The sequence below is a fragment of the Leuciscus leuciscus genome (genome assembly GCF_965113295.1).
Source record: "Leuciscus leuciscus genome assembly, chromosome: 3".
NCBI classification, from domain to species: Eukaryota; Metazoa; Chordata; class Actinopteri; order Cypriniformes; family Leuciscidae; genus Leuciscus; species Leuciscus leuciscus.
The window spans coordinates 1220696-1239623 of NC_138727.1; the positions used below are offsets into that span (position 1 = coordinate 1220696).

The following is an 18928-nucleotide window of genomic DNA, read 5'->3' on the forward strand; positions in this document are numbered from 1 at the left end:
AAGTTCAACTTTTTTTCGATAATTAATGATCTAGAGAGTCCAGAGAATTGTCCTAGACTGGTTTGGTTCCGATCGGGCCAAAAACCAGGGACTAGTTCGCAAATGTAGGTTTGGACAAAATCCGACATAGCAGAAAATTTTCCCTGCCTACATCCAAATCGGAGATAGCCATTTTGTCCGCCTTGAGCCAAGGATTCCAACGATATGAGACACTTGATCCTGGGACAAACGGTCTAAGAGTTATGAGCGATTTAGTACTTTTGGTTGCTGTAGCGCCACCTATGGGCCAATTGGGGTCATACTCTGATAGGTTGTCCCCAAATTGAGGCCTACCATCTGGCCAGGTTTCACGTCTCTAGGCCTTACGGTTTGTCCTGCACGATGCGTTTTACGAATCCTTACAATTACAATAGGGTTTCAGCATTTCATGCTTGAACCCCTAATAAGAATGAAGGCTTTTTGCCAGTTATAGCGCCACCTATGGTCCGATCTCCATGAAACTCTGCATGCTTCCTCACCATGTTCTGACACATATGCTCATCAATTTTTGTGAAGTTCTGAGTTTTCATTTGGGATTTATAGGCTTTTTAGTGTATTTTGCCACGCCCCTTTTCTAAATGACCCTGTTACAGCCACCCAAATGCAAAAGTTCAACTTTTTTTCGATAATTAATGATCTAGAGAGTCCAGAGAATTGTCCTAGACTGGTTTGGTTCCGATCGGGCCAAAAACCAGGGAATAGTTCGCAAATGTAGGTTTTGGACAAAATCCGACATAGCAGAAAATTTTCCCTGCCTACATCCAAATCGGAGATAGCCATTTTGTCCGCCTTGAGCCAAGGATTCCAACGATATGAGACACTTGATCCTGGGACAAACGGTCTAAGAGTTATGAGCGATTTAGTACTTTTGGTTGCTGTAGCGCCACCTATGGGCCAATTGGGGTCATACTCTGATAGGTTGTCCCCAAATTGAGGCCTACCATCTGGCCAGGTTTCACGTCTCTAGGCCTTACGGTTTGTCCTGCACGATGCGTTTTACGAATCCTTACAATTACAATAGGGTTTCAGCATTTCATGCTTGAACCCCTAATAAGAATGAAGGCTTTTTGCCAGTTATAGCGCCACCTATGGTCCGATCTCCATGAAACTCTGCATGCTTCCTCACCATGTTCTGACACATATGCTCATCAATTTTTGTGAAGTTCTGAGTTTTCATTTGGGATTTATAGGCTTTTTAGTGTATTTTGCCACGCCCCTTTTCTAAATGACCCTGTTACAGCCACCCAAATGCAAAAGTTCAACTTTTTTTCGATAATTAATGATCTAGAGAGTCCAGAGAATTGTCCTAGACTGGTTTGGTTCCGATCGGGCCAAAAACCAGGGACTAGTTCGCAAATGTAGGTTTGGACAAAATCCGACATAGCAGAAAATTTTCCCTGCCTACATCCAAATCGGAGATAGCCATTTTGTCCGCCTTGAGCCAAGGATTCCAACGATATGAGACACTTGATCCTGGGACAAACGGTCTAAGAGTTATGAGCGATTTAGTACTTTTGGTTGCTGTAGCGCCACCTATGGGCCAATTGGGGTCATACTCTGATAGGTTGTCCCCAAATTGAGGCCTACCATCTGGCCAGGTTTCACGTCTCTAGGCCTTACGGTTTGTCCTGCACGATGCGTTTTACGAATCCTTACAATTACAATAGGGTTTCAGCATTTCATGCTTGAACCCCTAATTAAGAGTATAAAGATGATACATGGATAAACTTCTAATCTGGGAAAACACCGGTGTATCATATTTTTTCACAACTCACAGTTTTACTCTGAGATTTTAGACTATACCTGGAAAGTAAGACCATAGACCATATTTCACCTCAAAATCAATGACTTATTTATTTAGTTATTTTTGCATGATGGCATTATTTCTTTGGCAGTTTTATTGAAATTATAAAATATTATATACAAATATTTATACATGTTAATATTTGCTTACTTATGCTGATTTAAATTGCATTACATAAATGTGAGAATAATGACAATCAAGAAAGAATAATGCAAAAAAAAACAAAAAAATAAGGTTTATTGCATTGCGGTAATGATGATTCGTGGCCAAAATATTTATTTTCCATAAAAAATGATGTCACTAATGTTTTGACAATTAAGCAATTTTCGCATTCCTGCAATCCAAAGAAATACACTATTGCATTACAGAAAATATTTATGAATGTTAGTATTTACTTTAATGCTGATTTTAGTAAAAAAAAAAATTGTGAGAATAATGGAAATTAAAGCTGCAAGCAGCATTTATCGGGGTTCAAGCAGTTAAGGCCTTTAAGCACAAAAGCATCAAAAGTTATTAAGTTTTATTTAGCAAGCATGTAACCACTGACATAATAGATGGAAAAGACCATTTACAGCAAATATAGGCAATGTACCATAGGAAATGTTTTTTTAAGCTTTTTAACAGTTATAGCGCCACCTATGGTCCGATCTCCATAAAATTTGGCATGCTTCTTAATGATGTTATGTCACATATGCTCATACATTTTTGTGAAGTTCTGAGTTTTCCTTTAGGATTTATAGGCTTTTGAGTGTATTTTGCCACGCCCCTTTTCTAAATGACCCTGTTACAGCCACCCAAATGCAAAAGTTCAACTTTTTTTCGATAATTATTGATCTAGAGAGTCCAGAGAATTGTCCTAGACTGGTCCGGTTCCGATCGGGCGAAAAACCAGGGACTAGTTTGCAAAAGTAGGTTTTGGACAAAATTCGACATAGCAGAAAATTTTTCTGCCTAAATCGAAATTGGAGATAGCCATTTTGTCCGCCTCGATCCAGGGATCACAGTGGTGTAAGGCAAATGGTAAAAAGCCTGGTTCACACGGGACAATTTTAAAATTGTCGGCCGATTTTCCAAACCTGAGAGACCCCACACACGGGGATAAAAAATCACGGGTCTCACAGTTTTGGTCGTACAGTGTGTGGTGCGCAGCCACACGGCAAAATCAACACATCACACACGAACCGATTTGACTCCCGAGCATTCCCAGATCATACGGGAAATTGCACAAAATACCTCGAGATCAAACGTGACCAGAGTAAACAATCATGGCGGACGAAGAGGATGCAGTGGCAATAGTTTGTAGTTTGTTTTTAACCGAAAAAAAACGTTATCAAAAGAAAAGGCGATGAACTCTGCATCCACCGGACTTTCTGGTGCGCCATACCGCCGGCTGTTTTGATTATATTTCCCGGTGTTTCCTTGCCGCCTCGTCACCTCGCTTTCTGATTGGCTACACTCCACAGTCCACAGGCTGCGTGCTCGGGGGACACCACACACGAGAAGAAATCGGGCCAAATAAATCCAACATGTTGGATATCCCCGATTTGAGATCCCGACGTCCTTCCGAGCAGACGAGAGCAGCCTTGACACACCACACACGGCAGGAATATCTGATCAGATTATTTTAAGATAATCGGAGCATCCTTAAGATTGTCGGAAGGGGTGAATCGGGGCTAAAATCTGCCTAATTATCCTGCCGTGTGAACCAGGCTTAAGAGTTATGAGCGATTTTGTACTTTTGGTTGCTGTAGCGCCACCTATGGGCCAATCGGGGTCATACTCTCAGGTTCTCCCCACATTGAGGCCTACCCTCTGGCCAGGTTTCAAGTCTCTAGGCCTTATGGTTTGGCCTGCACGATCAGTTTTACAAATCCTTACAATTACAATAGGGTTTCAGCATTTCATGCTTGAACCCCTAATTACAAAAAAGATTTGTTGCGTTGCTTCAATTAATGATGATTTACAGGGAAAATGTTTATTTGCATGAAAATAATGTCATAATGCTGTAAATCTGAATGGTCCTATTTTCCGAATGCATAATGTCATTTCTTACCGTTTTAATTTGATTTCGGGACATATTTTAGTGACCTTTAGTCAGAGGTGTCAAGTAACGAAGTACAAATACTTCGTTACATTACTTAAGTAGAAATTTTGGGTATCTATACTTTACTGGAGTAATTATTTTTCAGATGACTTTTTACTTCTACTCCTTACATTTTCACGCAATTATCTGTACTTTCTACTCCTTACATTTTAAAAATAGCCTCGTTACTCCTAGTTCATTTCGGCTTGTTTTCATTCCGGCTTGTCGTCGTTAAAGAGTCCCGCCTCCTGAACACACATCGCTAAACTGATTGGCTTTGTGTTTTCTTTTCTTTCTAACTTGTGAGAGGCTGTAGGCTAGTCACATTTGGTTGTGCGAAGCGCCAAAACTCCTCCGAGTCCTAAGGAAACCTAGATGCGGTAAGCGAGGGAGAAATCAACAGTTCTGTGCTCAAGAATACGTGGCAAATCGCGTCAAATATTGATTTGGGGACAGACGTTTTTACAATAATGTATAATGACAATCGTAACATAACACTAACATAATCGTTAGTGTGTGTGTGTGTGAGCGTGAGAGAGAGAGAGAGAGAGAGAGAGAGAGAGAGAGAGAGAGAGAGAGAGAGAGAGAGAGAGAGTGTGTGTGTGTGTGTGCAACTCTACATTATAGGGTCAAAATATCCCCACAAAGATGTCAATATCCGAAATCCTTGTCCTTTTGGGGATTTTTTTCTTCTTCAGAAAACAGCTTATAAATCAGACTTTTGTTTATTGAAAATGTAAAAATGCCGACAGTTTTCTGTGATAGGTAAGGTTAGTCTATGGGGGATAGAATACACAGTTTGTTTGTACAGTATAAAAATCATTATGTCTATGGAAAGTCCCCATAAAACATGAAAAAATAACATTGCTTGGTCTGTTGAAGGCTGGTCTTGTTGAAATGAGAGGCCTGTTGATCAAATCATCCCAGTCTCATCAGCTGGACTGAAAGAAGTGTCAGTGCTCTTAGGACACTGAAAACATGGCTCAGAGCAATGGTCACAAGTGACACTTGACAGTATTGCTGTGTGTCGGGTCCAACAGGACAAACTGGACAGTATTGATGTGAAACATATGCTAACAGTTAATTTCTGTTAAATGATTAGTTCACTTAGTTAAAAATGAAAATTCTGTCATCATTTACTCACTCTCGAGTTGTTTCAAACCAGTTTCTTTCTTCTGCTGAACACAAAAGAAGATATTTTGAAGAATGTCGATAACCAAACAGTTGATGGTAGCCATTGACTTCCATAGTATTTTTTTTTTTCCTACTATGGAAGTCAATGGGGTCCATCCACTGTCTGGTTATCGACATTCTTCAAAATATAATCTTTTGTGTTCATCAGAAGAAAGAAATTCATACAGGATTGAAACAGTTTGAGGGTGAGTAAATGATTTTCATTTTTGGGTGAACTATATCCCTTTAATGAAAGATGCAGACATGTGTTTGGCCTCTTCAAAAAGCAAGGAACAAGACAGTATTGCACTATTGCATTGCACTATGAGCGGAGTAAAGTTAAGTCTCTGTTAAACTGCCACCATGTCTTTAGTTATTTGTAACATTACAGAATTAATTAATTTACGTATTGTTAAGGTCAATATAGACTAAAAACCTTAATACATTATCCTATTAATTTCCTGATTCCTCCGCTTATTTAGCTTATTTATTTAGAAAATTAATTTTCTATGGGCATATATACGGCTGAAACAGGTAGCCTAGTGCATCATCCCAAATTTTTCAACATCAACATTTTAATATAATTATAGTCAAATATGGCCTTTAGAAAAATGTGTTTTTTTGAGGAGCTGGGGTAGTGCACTATATAGGCCCCAGTGGCGCGGCCTTAGCTTTTGTCCTTAATGGCATTTTTTTCCTTACATTACTTTTACTTTTATACTTTAAGTAGTTTTGAAACCAGTACTTTTATACTTTTACTTGAGTAAAAAGCTTGAGTTGATACTTCAACTTCTACAGAAGTCTTTTTAAACCCTAGTATCTATACTTCTACTTGAGTAATGAATGTGAATACTTTTGACACCTCTGCCTTTAGTCTCCCAAATATGAAAGTTGTTTTGTTCGATTGGTTGCTATCTGAGTAATATCAATATTGATTTCTTCACTTTGGAATTCACATTTGGAGTTTACTTTGTCTACAAGTAGTGTCTTGTAGTATTGGATCTCTGTGAATGATAAAACGGTAGTGACTTCTTATCTTATCTTCACACTTTAACCACAAAATTGTGAGATGCAGGTCAGTGATGCGAGAAGAACGTAGTGTTCAAACACATCCGTCAGTGAAACGGAAAAACTGTGTAAACAGCTCTTAATGCTTAATTTGTGGTCAAAGAATCAAGAGTTAGGATGTTCTCAGGCTTGTGTGTTGTGAAAACAGCCAAGTGTTTGTCATGATGGCATATGTAGCGTGAGGTTTTGACACCTTCCTCGCCACTTTTTCACGGAAATGCACCCTATGGTGCACAGAACTCATGTTGAGAAACATGTCTTCTCCTTATATGGATCAGTGACAGGGTTATACAGACAGACTTGATGCAATCAGTTCAGGAAAAGCAGTTTCAACACTAAACACTTTTTAGAAGTGTTATGCAAGTGGTTCACAATGTGCTTTTGTTAATTAGCGACTAGGATCCAAAATAAAGGGGTCGTCGCATCACAAAATTCACGGTTCGGGTCATTTACGTTTTTTGAGCCACGGATCGGATAGTTTAATCTTTGTTAAAGCTGTATTTTGTTGTTTTATTAACATTAATGACACAGACGACAGCAGGAATATTAGGCTGCTGTCACTTTAAGAGCAAATAAACCGACACACATCCGGTTTCTTTCTCAACTGTTCGACTTAAAATACTTGCCGAGATGGATATTTTGACATAATTATGTGTGTATGTGTCCATTCAAGGGCAAGGAAAGGCTTGTGATTTGATTTGCCTGCTAAACTAGTGTGTTATTGATCCTTCAGGAGCACCTGATGAAGATCGTTCCCAATCCTCCCGCAGTGGTTCGAGCTCTTCAGACGCTTCCGGTCCTCGGGGATATAAGGGCTTTTCTGGAGCTCGCAAATAAACAGGTGGATTCAGTACAAGCTCATAATGACACAACCCTGGACTGACCATCACGGCAAGAGACCGTTTCGCAAGCTAAACACACTGACAGAAACAGCTGATCAACAAAATATCTGCTCATTTATTTCAAAATGACAAGTTTGCATAGAGGACTAGACACTGAAATTACATTCATCTCAAGCATTAATGCAGCAACATCAACACAGACGCTGGAATTCAGAAGATTTAGCTTTCTCTGCTCTATCAGATCATCTACGGTGAATTGATCAACAGCTTCTTGATTCATAATCTTTAGTTTGATTCAAAGTTTTAGTTTTTATGTGTGATCTGTTTAGCCAATAATCTGTGTGACTTGGAAAAAGTAGATTCTACTGCATAGACCATTTCATTTAAGCCTTCAGTCAAAGTAAGCAAGTCCAGAGGGAACGCCTTGTCTTTCATTTGCTGTAGAAATGCAAAGTGCTACAATAATACATCACAAGATTAAAAAAAAGAAATCACACAGAATTGGTGTCCGAAATGCTTTCATGTCCATCGAATGGTTATAAAATTGTCTTAGTTCCCATCTTGTGATATGAGGTACAGCATGTTTAGTCCTGTTGTCAATTTTGTATCGTTTGCCGACTCCAAAGCACAGGAGATCTGGGGTGTGTTTCCCGTACAGCGCTGTAACTCCTGCTTCAATACTATAGGACGAGGCATTGTTGAAGAAATCTACTAGCGAGTCTCGACTGTTTCCCAAAACCGTATTGTCGCAAATTGGTCGTTCAACCACGTTGGTTAATGATGTCACGCAGGTGTTGGAGTAATAACTACTGTAAATGAATCTGTTTGAGATTAATGAATTAATGATCGATGTTTTACTATAAATTATAACTCATTTTTCTCAGTTATTTTGCTTTATTTCCAGATTCACTCATAGACTCGTTCTTACGCACTCAAGCTCGTTCGCACTCTTCAAAAGACACTTTAAATCTCTTGACAAACTAAAAGACGTAAATGACATTTGTATGTATTCTAAATAAAAGATACAGGTTGTACTGAATGTCAGCTTGCTTATTTTACTCAAGATCAGGATTTATTGGGTCCACATGTTATAAAAACAAGAAACTCTTCTAAACGCAGATCGAGATCTGACACACAACTCTGCGATGCTGTTTGCGAATGTTCGTTGGAATGATGGTTTCGGGAAACACCGACTCGTTGAACTGCTGATAACGACAGAACTTACGAACATAGTTGACTAAAGATGCTTTTGAAAAACGTAATAGTCCTTTGAGAGATCAACATCAAATTATGTACTACATATTACAGCATTGTTTCAATACTAGACATACCAATGGACTCGCATACTTGGCTAACGATGCTTTCGGGAAACACACCCCTGGTTGGTTGTCCAATTTTTGTCGCAGATTGGCCTCTTCAAGCTCCACTAAAACTGAGAGTCTCTCCTTCGTAAAGACTTTCTTCGTAAAGACTCGGATAATTCCTCATTGAAGACTCGCTCGATTGTGGAGAGAAGTGACGCACGAACGGTGCGTCCGAGTCCACGGGCCGCGAACACGTACATGACGGGATTGAGCGCACTTTTTATGTACACTAGAAATAGCGCTACGTAAGCGCCTCCAATCGCTCCTTCTTTGACCTTCTTCCAGTCCGGCCGATCGTGTGCAAGAGCCCTTATAAAGCGGCATGTAAAGTAAGGCACCCAACAAGTGAGAAAGAGGAGCATTGTGAGGAAGAGGACCCGGTAGAGACGAGTCAGACGCTGGGATGTGTAACTTGGTCCAGATGATGAGGTTGGCGAAGACACTGCTCCTTCGGCCTTCTTTGCGCAAAAAACCACTGCAATATTGCAAGACAAGAAGATCACAAGTGGTAGCAAGAATCCTGCTACGGTTTCCACAACTATTAAAGCTTTTCCTACTTCCAATTCGCTTTCAATGCATGCCGTACGGTTCTCCCAGAGAATGGTTTTAGCCGTGCCAATGTAAGGTGCCGCGAATACCGCGGCTAACACCCAAATGGCAGCGCAGGCTAACGGCACGGCCCAACGAGGGCGTTTCAATCGCGCCCAAACTGGTCTAAGCAAACACAAGCAACGCTCCACCGCGACGGCGCACAGCAAGAACGCGCTCGCGTACAATCCAAGGCAGCGCAAGTAAATAACCAGCTTACATACGGGTTCCCCTAATGTCCAAGTGAAGTGGTTCGCTAAGTATGGTAGCATTATTGGCGTACGTAACAGCAGCACCAAGTCCGCAAGCGCCAGGTTTACGACGTAAATCCGAAAGCTGTCGGCGCTCTGCGTCTCGCCGCGTGCTCCTTTATTCCGGCACCAAACTCGAACCCCCAACGCCCAGACCACCAGACTGTTCAGAGACACGCCCACAATGAAGATTATCACGGTCACGATCATCTGCAGGACACGCATGGCATCGCTGGGGTAGATAGTGGTGTGGTTGGAGGCGCTCGTGGCGTTCATCGGTGCATTGGTAGACATTGATTCTCTGTGAAAACACAATAACACATGGTGTATCTTTATTGTAAGCATTTCACTCTTAAAGGTGCATTGCGCAACTTTTCATGTTAAAAATACCCGTTTTCTAACCCATACATGCTTAAACAATTGCCTGATGGGCTGAATGAGCCCTTCTCTGATCACTGCGATTGTCTCTATAATCCTGTACAGTAAAATAAATGAGAGGGATTCGGGTCGGAATTTGAGACTGGGCGTGACGTCATGCGCGTTCACGGCACGCTCACCTGGCTATGTCTGGCAGGTTTGTGTATTCGCCGCCATTCTCCGTAGAAGATGGATTCTAAGAGACCGGCTTGTAGTTCATTTCAAACACCAACGCAAACTCCACGTAAGATAAAAAAAAAAGAAAACTTTTGTTGTTGCAGTTTCGCTTGCCGCCAGAGGGGGCATAGTTCTGCAAAAACTCAGAGACTTGCGCAATGCACCTTTAAAAATAACGTTTTTTTGCTAGTTTCAGCCCTACGCAGTTATCATTTTCACGTCCTGCGCCAACTTGTTTAAATAGCAAATGCATTTGCGCCTATCTGTGCGCCCATGGGCTGCTGGTCTGAAAACGAGGTGTGTGTTCAGGTGCATTGGAATCCGGCTTGTCCCGTAGATGGTCTGTTTGCGCTTCAACCTTCAATCTAAATAGCGAATACACCATGGCGAGCGCAACTGACTTTTAAAGGGAATGGGAAATTACACTCTGATTGTTTTTTTTGTTTTTTTTTCACGTTACACCCAAAACACACCCATTACTCATTAAGAGAATAGAGACAACACTTTTAGACCATGCACTGGGTGTACTGACCATTTTTCCCGTCATTAAACTAGCATAAGTGGTTTCGGACACGCGCTAAGTGCACTTGTGCCTTGCGCTTTAGACCATGAGCTTAAATCGTTAAAATTGAGCACTTAAAAATAAAGGTTACAAAAGGGGTTTTCCTGGCGATGGAATAGAAGAACCCTTTTCGGTTCCCCCAATAACCTTTCAGTGAACCGTTCTCAACCCTTTAACGCATAGAGGTCAATACAGTGGACGGCTAGTTAAAAGCCATTTTCTTGCGTATGCATGGGTTTTGATGGTATAGTTCCTTTTCGGTTCCCCCAATAACCTTTCAGTGAACCGTTCTCAACCCTTTCACACATAGAGGTCACTACAGTGGACGGCTAGTTGAAAGCCATTTTCTTGCGTATGCATGGGTTTTGATGGCATAGTTCCTTTTCGGTTCCCCCAATAACCTTTCAGTGAACCGTTCTCAACCCTTTCACACATAGAGGTCACTACAGTGGACAGCTAGTTAAAAGCCATTTTCTTGCTTATGCATGGGTTTTGATGGCATAGTTCCTTTTCGGTTCCCCCAATAACCTTTCAGTGAACCGTTCTTAACCCTTTCACGCATAGAGGTCACTACACTGGACGGCTAATTAAAAGCCATTTTCTTGCGTATGCATGGGTTTTGATGGCATAGTTGCAGGTCAGCCACTACAGTGGACACTAGTGTATGATCCTATACACTGCAACCCATGTGGATGTGTATGTGGAATTTTTGTTTTCTCCAAACCAAGATGGCCGATGGTCAAGTTGCTCTGGAATTCTCTGGAATACTCACTCATTCCTTCTATCCTATGGGTCTTCTTTTAGGTAAAACATTTTTTGTAACATCAAGTAGCATAAGGAGTCATATAATTTAAAAATGTTGGTTAATCATCTGTTTACTAAATTGGACATACAATTCATACTAATTCTGTGATATGAAATACTTCATTTGCTGTACATTTTTGGGCTGTAAATAAATGTATTTGTGTTATTAGATTGTAATTTGCAGTTACGTCGAAAAAGTTATCTGATTACGTAATGCACATTACTTGTAATGCATTACTTTACTCGTTACATCAAAAAAGTTATTTTATTACATAATGCACATTAGTTGTAATGCGTTACTTGTAACATCAAAAAAGTAATCTGATTACATAATGCACGTTACTTGTAATGGATTACTTTATTCGTTACATCAAAAAGTAATCTGATTACATAATGCACATTATGTGTAATGCATTACTTTACTCGTTACATCAATAAAGTAATCTGATTACATAATGCACGTTACTTGTAATACATTACTCGTTACATCAAAAAGTTATTTGATTACATAATGCACGTTACTTGTAATGCATTACTCGTTACATCCAAAAAGTAATCTGATTACACAACGCACGTTACTTGTAATGCATTACTTTATTCGTTACATCAAAAAGTAATCTGATTAAGTAATAAACGTTACTTGTAATGCGTTACTTGTAACATCAAAAAAGTAATATGATTACACAGTGCACGTTACTTGTAATGCAATACTTTAATCGTTACATCAAAAAGTAATCTGATTAAGTAATAAACGTTACTTGTAATGCGTTACTTGTAACATCAAAAAAGTAATCTGATTACATAATGCATGTTACTTGTAATGCATTACTTTATTCGTTACATCAAAAAAGTAATCTGATTAAGTAATGAATGTTACTTGTAATGCGTTACTTGTAACATCAAAAAAGTAATCTGATTACATAATGCACGTTACTTGTAATGCAATACTTTAATCGTTACATCAAAAAGTAATCTGATTAAGTAATAAACGTTACTTGTAATGCGTTACTTGTAACATCAAAAAAGTAATCTGATTACATAATGCATGTTACTTGTAATGCATTACTTTATTCGTTACATCAAAAAAGTAATCTGATTAAGTAATGTTACTTGTAATGCGTTACTTGTAACATCAAAAAAGTAATCTGATTACATAATGCACGTTACTTGTAATGCATTACTTTATTCGTTATATCAAAAAAGTAATTGATTAAGTAATGAACGTTACTTGTAATGCGTTACTTGTAACATCAAAAAAGTAATCTGATTACATAATGCACGTTACTTGTAATGCATTACTTTATTTGTTACATCAAAAAAGTAATCTGATTACATAATGCATGTTACTTGTAGTGTGTTACTACCCCCAACATTGTTCATTTCAGATGAGATTTAAAAACTAGTTTTTCCACAGTCTGAAAACATCAATAGGTCAATGTAGATTTCAGTCTGAGGTTTTCAGTCTGAGGTTTTCTTATAAATTTGTCCATTTTGAATATAATCAGAATGATAATGGTAAATCTACATAGTTGGGATTCCACAGAGTTAACACCTTCACCGGTTGTAGAGATCTTTGATGAATCACTTCCTCATGTTCTGATATCAAAGACATGTAAAGTTGAACTCTTATAAAGTTCTCTCTCTGCTGGTTGAACCCAATTGCATTTGCAATAATCGAAGCTGTATTATATTTTTTTGTTTATATTTTATAGTTTTCACAAGTTTTTGTCTCATTTTATTTATTGGTTTGTTAAATACACAGTGTTGCTGTGTTATTACTGTATTATATTTAATACAGTATATCTTCACTTTAAGTGGACATCCGAAAATATGTGTGAAATGTGTACAATAAAAAAATTCAAATCTTGTTTTTCATGCCCTAAGAGCAATAAAACATGAAAAATCCTGACTGAGGTTATCATAATTCATGCACGAAAGGGTTAAAATATGTTTTTTTGTTGTTGTTGTTTTTTTGGTGTGAGAAACATTTAAAAATAAAGGTTCTTTATTTGGCATCAAAACTTTCCATTGCACAAAAGGTTCTGTAAAGTGGAAAAAGTTTCGTCACACTTAAAAATAAATGGTTCTTTTAAGGACTGTTCGCTTAAATGTTCTCTGGAATCACAAAAAATGGTTTTTCTATGGCATTGCTTTACCATAACAACTAATAAGGAACCTTTATTTTTAAGGATGTATGTTCAATGGCGACAAAATTAAGCAAGTGCCATTTCCTCTTTTCTTATGAAAAGTATTATGAAATTTGTTTTCAATGTAAAGAAGTATGACCATTGGGTACTTGATATGTTTTGTTTAATTCTAACAACTATTAGAATTTGTTGCAAATTCAAGTCAGATTCAAATCTGACCAATCTATGTTTTATGTAACTGACCTGAAGGAGTTATGACTGGTTGCATGAACGCCCTAGACTAGTCTTACAAGTTTGTCATCAAAAAATTGACTGGTCATAACTTTTTAAAACCAGTTACATTAAAAGGTAGATCAGTCTAATTTGAATCCTTAATCCGACACTGTAAAAAAAATTTAAATGTCATGGTTTATCACAACTTTCTTTTGTCAAATCAACTTCGATAATGTGGGTTCATATAACAATATTTTGAGATTCTCTCCTTTGTACTAACTCAAAATTTTAATTTCAATGAACTATATTTTAAGGCAATCAAGTTACTTTTTTAAGTTAAACCAGCAATAATTTCTTACAGTGAACATTTATTCATTTAACAGACGCTTTTATCCAAATAAACATGTGACATCTGAAGTCTCAGACATTATTACAGAATAGCACAAGATAGATATGAAGGATATAATTGCTAGTTTGTAAGACTATTTCATATGCACTATATTAAGCCTGTGTCTTATGTTTATGCAACTAGTCCCAATCTTAAAGAAAAACAGTAGATGACTAACTTGTGGGACTAGTCTCGCCCGGGAGTTCATGCAACCAGCAACAAATTTAAATATTTTCTAATAAAGGTGAAAAATAATATATAAACATTGCAAATCATGTCAAGGTAAAATGGGTAATAGACGCTGAGAGTTAACTATGCATGAATGATTCCTCAAGGTTTTTCAGCTTCTGGACCAGAAAATCCCACAGATGCACACGAGTGTTATTCTGCACTGATCTCAGAACACCTCGGACCGGCAGTTGTCGGGTCATGATGCTGTACGTGTTCCTACGAATGGTGAGTTGCAGGAATGTGAAGTTTTACACGAAGTGCCATTCACAACCTGTTTACACACATCCATAATGCATTCCTGAACACACCTTCAGCAGCGCCGCTCATCTAGAACGTGTTCGTTATACGCGGAGCTTTTTAAAATCAAAGTTAAGTCTTAAATTCTCTGAGAAACACTTGAAATGTATTTTATAGATGTATTATAGTAGCAGTAAGTCTTACCTTCTTTGTTGACTTTGGTTGGACTTGCATGGATTGACTCAGAGGTCTGAGAGCATGAGTGTGTGTGTTTGAGGTGGTGGATGATGAGAAACTGAGAGAGGAGTGTTTCCTATACGTGAACCTATCAGTGAAGACAACAGAGGAGGGTTTATTTAGCTCGATTACAACATTAATGAACATGCAGTCACCATTATTACACTGTATGTCCACATAGAACTAAATATAGTTGCTTATTAGTGCTTGATTCATGTGTCACAGATGTGTTTATTGCTTCATGAGGGTCTGGGTTTACAGATTATTTAAATGCAGAGGTAAATTCCATTCAAACACATTGATTTGGAGAGAAAATAAGACAATTGTAAATATTAACCTGATTTAAAAAAAACATTTTATGAATAAATATTGTGTTCTGTGTGATTTCATCAGTGTATCATTGAGATACTATTATAGTTTGTATTCATATTTTGAATGTTTTTATTGTTTAGTTAATATTTTTCTCTTTTTTATTGGTTGGGTTTTACCCTCAGGCTCCTCGTTTCCTGTTTACACTCGTGGTCCCTGCAGTTGATTAACCCCAAACACTGATAGAGCGATTGTACAAAGAAATATACATTTTATTAATACAAACTAAATATTTTTAAATATTTATATTAAATATGTTATTTCTCATCTATACATTTATGCTGTGATTTGGGGGATATGATTATTTTTTTATATATTATTTTAACCTATTTACTGCAAAACTACACCATAAGCATGCATATGAAATATTAAATTTTTATGAAAAAAATAAAAAAAACTTTAATGATGATCGAAGTTAAAGCTGTATCTTTTTTGGGTTAAAAATGATCCAAAATAAATTTTTGAGAAAGTACTAACAATGTTCAGAACTCTCTGCTTGCCTTAGCTCGAATCAAACCGGTAAGCTTATAATAATGTTTTTAATTCCAGTGGTACTGGTGGATTTACACAGGAAATTCGAGCATGTCTTCATTACGTCACATCTGTCCACATAAAGTCACATCTGTACTCATAAAGTCACACCTCTACACATAAAGAAGAGTCTCGGCTAGTCGGCTATGAGTGTGAGGATGCTGGAGATTTATAGTCTTTTCTCACAGCACTTTATATAAGGTAAACTTATCAGTGTAATGGCGGATCCAGAAAGCTTCAAACGACGATCACCAGGAGATTCACCCGCTGTAAAATGCAAAAGACTTCGGGCTTCGGAGTGGCTAACGAGGATAAATATCAGATGGGCTTTTGAAAGGTAAAAATTAGATTATATTCCAGTTTTAAATATGCATCTGATTACAGATACGCGTGCTTGTACTTCAAAGAGAACCAGTTCTAAGGAACATTAATTTGTTGGTATATTTATGACAATTAGAAAGACTGCAGAGAAATGGAGACTGAAGTACAGGTAGTCCTAACACAGTAAATGTAGTCACGCAATGCTGATGTTGTTGACATTAACAATTTGAGAGCAAAGTATAATTTGCACGGTTTGACGTGATATGATACGCGTTCCTTAGATTTAATCAGCGCGATTTACTGCAATGCTTTTTTTTCCCCTTAGTTGGTCAGAATAAAAGTGGATGTTACTTACTCGTTCAGAACATTTTACAGTGAAAACTCTTATGTTGGTCATACTTCCAAAAAGTGGAATATGTGATTGCGAATGCCAGTGATTGACAGCCGCACATTCTCCTCAAAACATCGGATTCATCCGCGCCATGCCGAAGCACAACCCACGTAAAGCTGATCATTCCGCGAATAACTGCAATTGCAGATTTCGACCAGAGATGGCGACAAACTACGGACTGCAGCTTTAAATATGAGTTGTTTCTGGATATTGATATAGAGATGTTAGAGGCAGGATTCTGCCATCTGCTGATTAGAGAAAATTATGCGGAATATATAGTTTTAGAAAAAGTGTAATATGTCCAGCAGAGGTCCATAGAGATCCATTCATTGGCTAACTGCTCTTAAAACAGCTTTTGTGATGAATATTTCGTGATATTTAAACATTATAAAATACATTAAATCAGTATTTTTGTCAAAAGTTAGAATTTTTTGTTGTTGTTTGAGGTCTTTTGAAGTGTCTTGTTATTGCAATAATAATGCCACATAAGTTGCCACTAAAAGAAAATACTTATTATATTATTTATTTTAATAATCCAAAAACGCGTTTACTAAAGTTGAGCGAGATGATCAGGTAATCCGAGCTGCTGTGAGTGAGTGGAGGCGGGGCTAATTTACATATTCATAGAACCGCGCATACTAAATGAGGCACGGGTGTCGAGTTACATCTAAGATATTTTAAGGCATGAAGATTTTTTTTTTTTTTTACAGAAAAATTTTTTTTTTTAAATATATCATTATGATTCTCAAAGATGAGTTTTAAGGGATACAATTCTTAGACTTTATTATAACCCTGGATTATCTTGAGCACGAACTCTGTGGTACAAAGTTACTGATGTTTAATACTTATAATTTGAACAAACCCATAACAATAACTATGAGCAACAGTGACACTAATTCAGAAAAAAACAATACATTCTTAGTTATCATATGCAAATCATACTTTACCTGAGACTACACTAGTAGAGGCTTGCCTGAGCTCATGCTGCGCTCGATCAGTGTGTCATTACTGTTGAGACATTGAACTGTTGAGACACTGAAAGCTTCATGGCATTGAAACTTCCGTATAAGTAAACCGTGAGATCAGAGTCAGCGATTTTCAGATGTGTTGGTTTAACTGATACTATCAAATGTCTGTGGCGTAAAAATAAAAAATGTTTTTCTCACTTTCTGTGAGAATTGACTTCATAAGTGTTCTCACATAAAATGTGTTTGTGTTTCCAATCAACTATATATATATATATGTATGTATGTATGTGTGTGTGTATATATATACAGTGCAGGTCAAAAGTTTGGACACATTACTATTTTTAATGTTTTTGAAAGAAGTTTCTTCTGCTCATCAAGCCTGCATTTATTTGATCAAAAATACAGAAAAAAAATGTAATATTGTGATATATTATTACAATTTAAAATAATTGGTTTTCAATTTATTATACTTTAAATTATCATTTATTTCTGTGATGCAAAGCTGAATTTTCAGGATCATTACTCCAGTCTATCACATGATCCTTTAGAAATCATTCTAATATTCTGATTCATTATCAAAGTTGGAAACAGTTCTGCTGCTTAATATTTTTTCATAACCTGTGATACTTTTTTAGGATACTTTGATGAATAAAAAGTAAAAAAAAAAAGAAAAAAAAAAGAAGCAAATATTTTAAAAATAGAAATCTTTTGTAACAGCAATATACACTACTGGTCAGTCTTTTTTATTTTTTTTATTAAATCAATACTTTTATTCAGCAAGGATGTGTTAAAGGACAAGTTCGGTATTTTACACTTAAAGCCCTGTTTACAGATCGTATCTGATGAAATAGAACGGTTAAGATAAAAATTTGGACACATGCTGCTGTCCCGAGAATTTTAGGTTTATTTCGCTTTTGTGGACCTATTTTGCCAAACGCGTCACACCCGTGATTCTTCCGTTGAGAGCTTGAATAATAGACACTCCAGCCCAGTTGGTGGCGATAATGCGCCTTTGCCAATTGCAAGCAAACCACGGGCATTTCATTGAATACACAGAAGAAGCAGAAGAAGAAGCGGCGGAGTAATATCGTAAAGGTGCTGTGGTCTCACAGCACGTCCTATTAAAGGCCAATTTATACTTCTGCGTCGAGTGTACGCCATAGTGTACGTCGTAGGCTACGCACGTAGGCGACGCCGTCGCGAGCATTTATACTTCTGCGAATGTCTGTGTTGCTCTGCAGTTACACCGCTGAAACGCTAGTTGGCGCGGGTGGGTTTTAATGTTCCACTGTGTTTACATTCCTCGCGGCTGTTTTGAGTTTAGGTTTCTACGAGCAATGGCGACTGAAGGAGTCATACAGATCCGCAGGAGTCCGCACTTCTTCAAGCAATCTCTCGGTCACTTGGTCTATTTCCATGGCTCTTCACTGATCTTCGGAATTAAAAAATGGCGGGCGGGCGGTGCAGAGTGCAGAAGATCATTCCGGAAATGCGTAGGAGGAAACGCGATGCTATCCAGCCGACCAATCACAGATCTTGAGGTCCGCGTCGCCGCGACGCGTAGTTACATTTTGAGGAGGTGCGCGTCAGGGTACGGCGAAGGGTACGACGTATGGTACACGTCAATGCGTATGCTACGCCGTACCTTCTACGCGAACCCGACGCAGAAGTATAAATTGGCCTTAAGTCAATGGAGATGGACAAAAACTACGATAAAACCTGT

The 18928-nt window shown here is 38.0% G+C and overlaps 2 protein-coding genes across 5 annotated transcripts in view; one reads left to right on the top strand and one right to left on the bottom strand.

Annotated features, from left to right (window-relative positions):
- Nucleotides 1-7510, top strand: part of cenpq (centromere protein Q) — a 31196-nt gene extending 23686 nt beyond the window's left edge. For both annotated transcript variants that reach the window (XM_082163934.1, XM_082163933.1), the window contains one exon: nucleotides 6901-7510. In XM_082163934.1, the coding sequence (XP_082020060.1) occupies nucleotides 6901-7050 (150 nt within the window). In that variant the 3' untranslated portion in view covers nucleotides 7051-7510. The remainder of the gene's footprint in view (nucleotides 1-6900) is intronic.
- LOC309494490 (C3a anaphylatoxin chemotactic receptor) lies at nucleotides 7105-17338 on the bottom strand. Of its 3 annotated transcripts, none has more exons than XM_082163896.1 (4): nucleotides 17185-17338; nucleotides 14593-14713; nucleotides 14234-14367; nucleotides 7105-9513 (listed from the first exon to the last, which is right to left on the bottom strand). In XM_082163896.1, the coding sequence occupies exon 4, from the start codon at nucleotides 9504-9506 to the stop codon at nucleotides 8436-8438; it is 1071 nt and encodes a 356-aa protein (XP_082020022.1). In that variant the 5' UTR covers nucleotides 9507-9513; nucleotides 14234-14367; nucleotides 14593-14713; nucleotides 17185-17338; the 3' UTR covers nucleotides 7105-8435. The 3 variants fall into 3 exon arrangements, with proteins under 3 accessions (XP_082020022.1, XP_082020023.1, XP_082020021.1); XM_082163897.1 differs by having other exon boundaries at nucleotides 14234-14422; XM_082163895.1 differs by lacking the exon at nucleotides 14234-14367 and having other exon boundaries at nucleotides 17185-17337.
- Nucleotides 17339-18928: the final 1590 nt, after the last annotated feature.

Excerpts from the sequence above, each read along its gene's own strand:
- LOC309494490 (XM_082163896.1), bottom strand. The coding sequence starts at position 9,506 with ATGTCTACCAATGCACCGATGAACGCCACGAGCGCCTCCAACCACACC.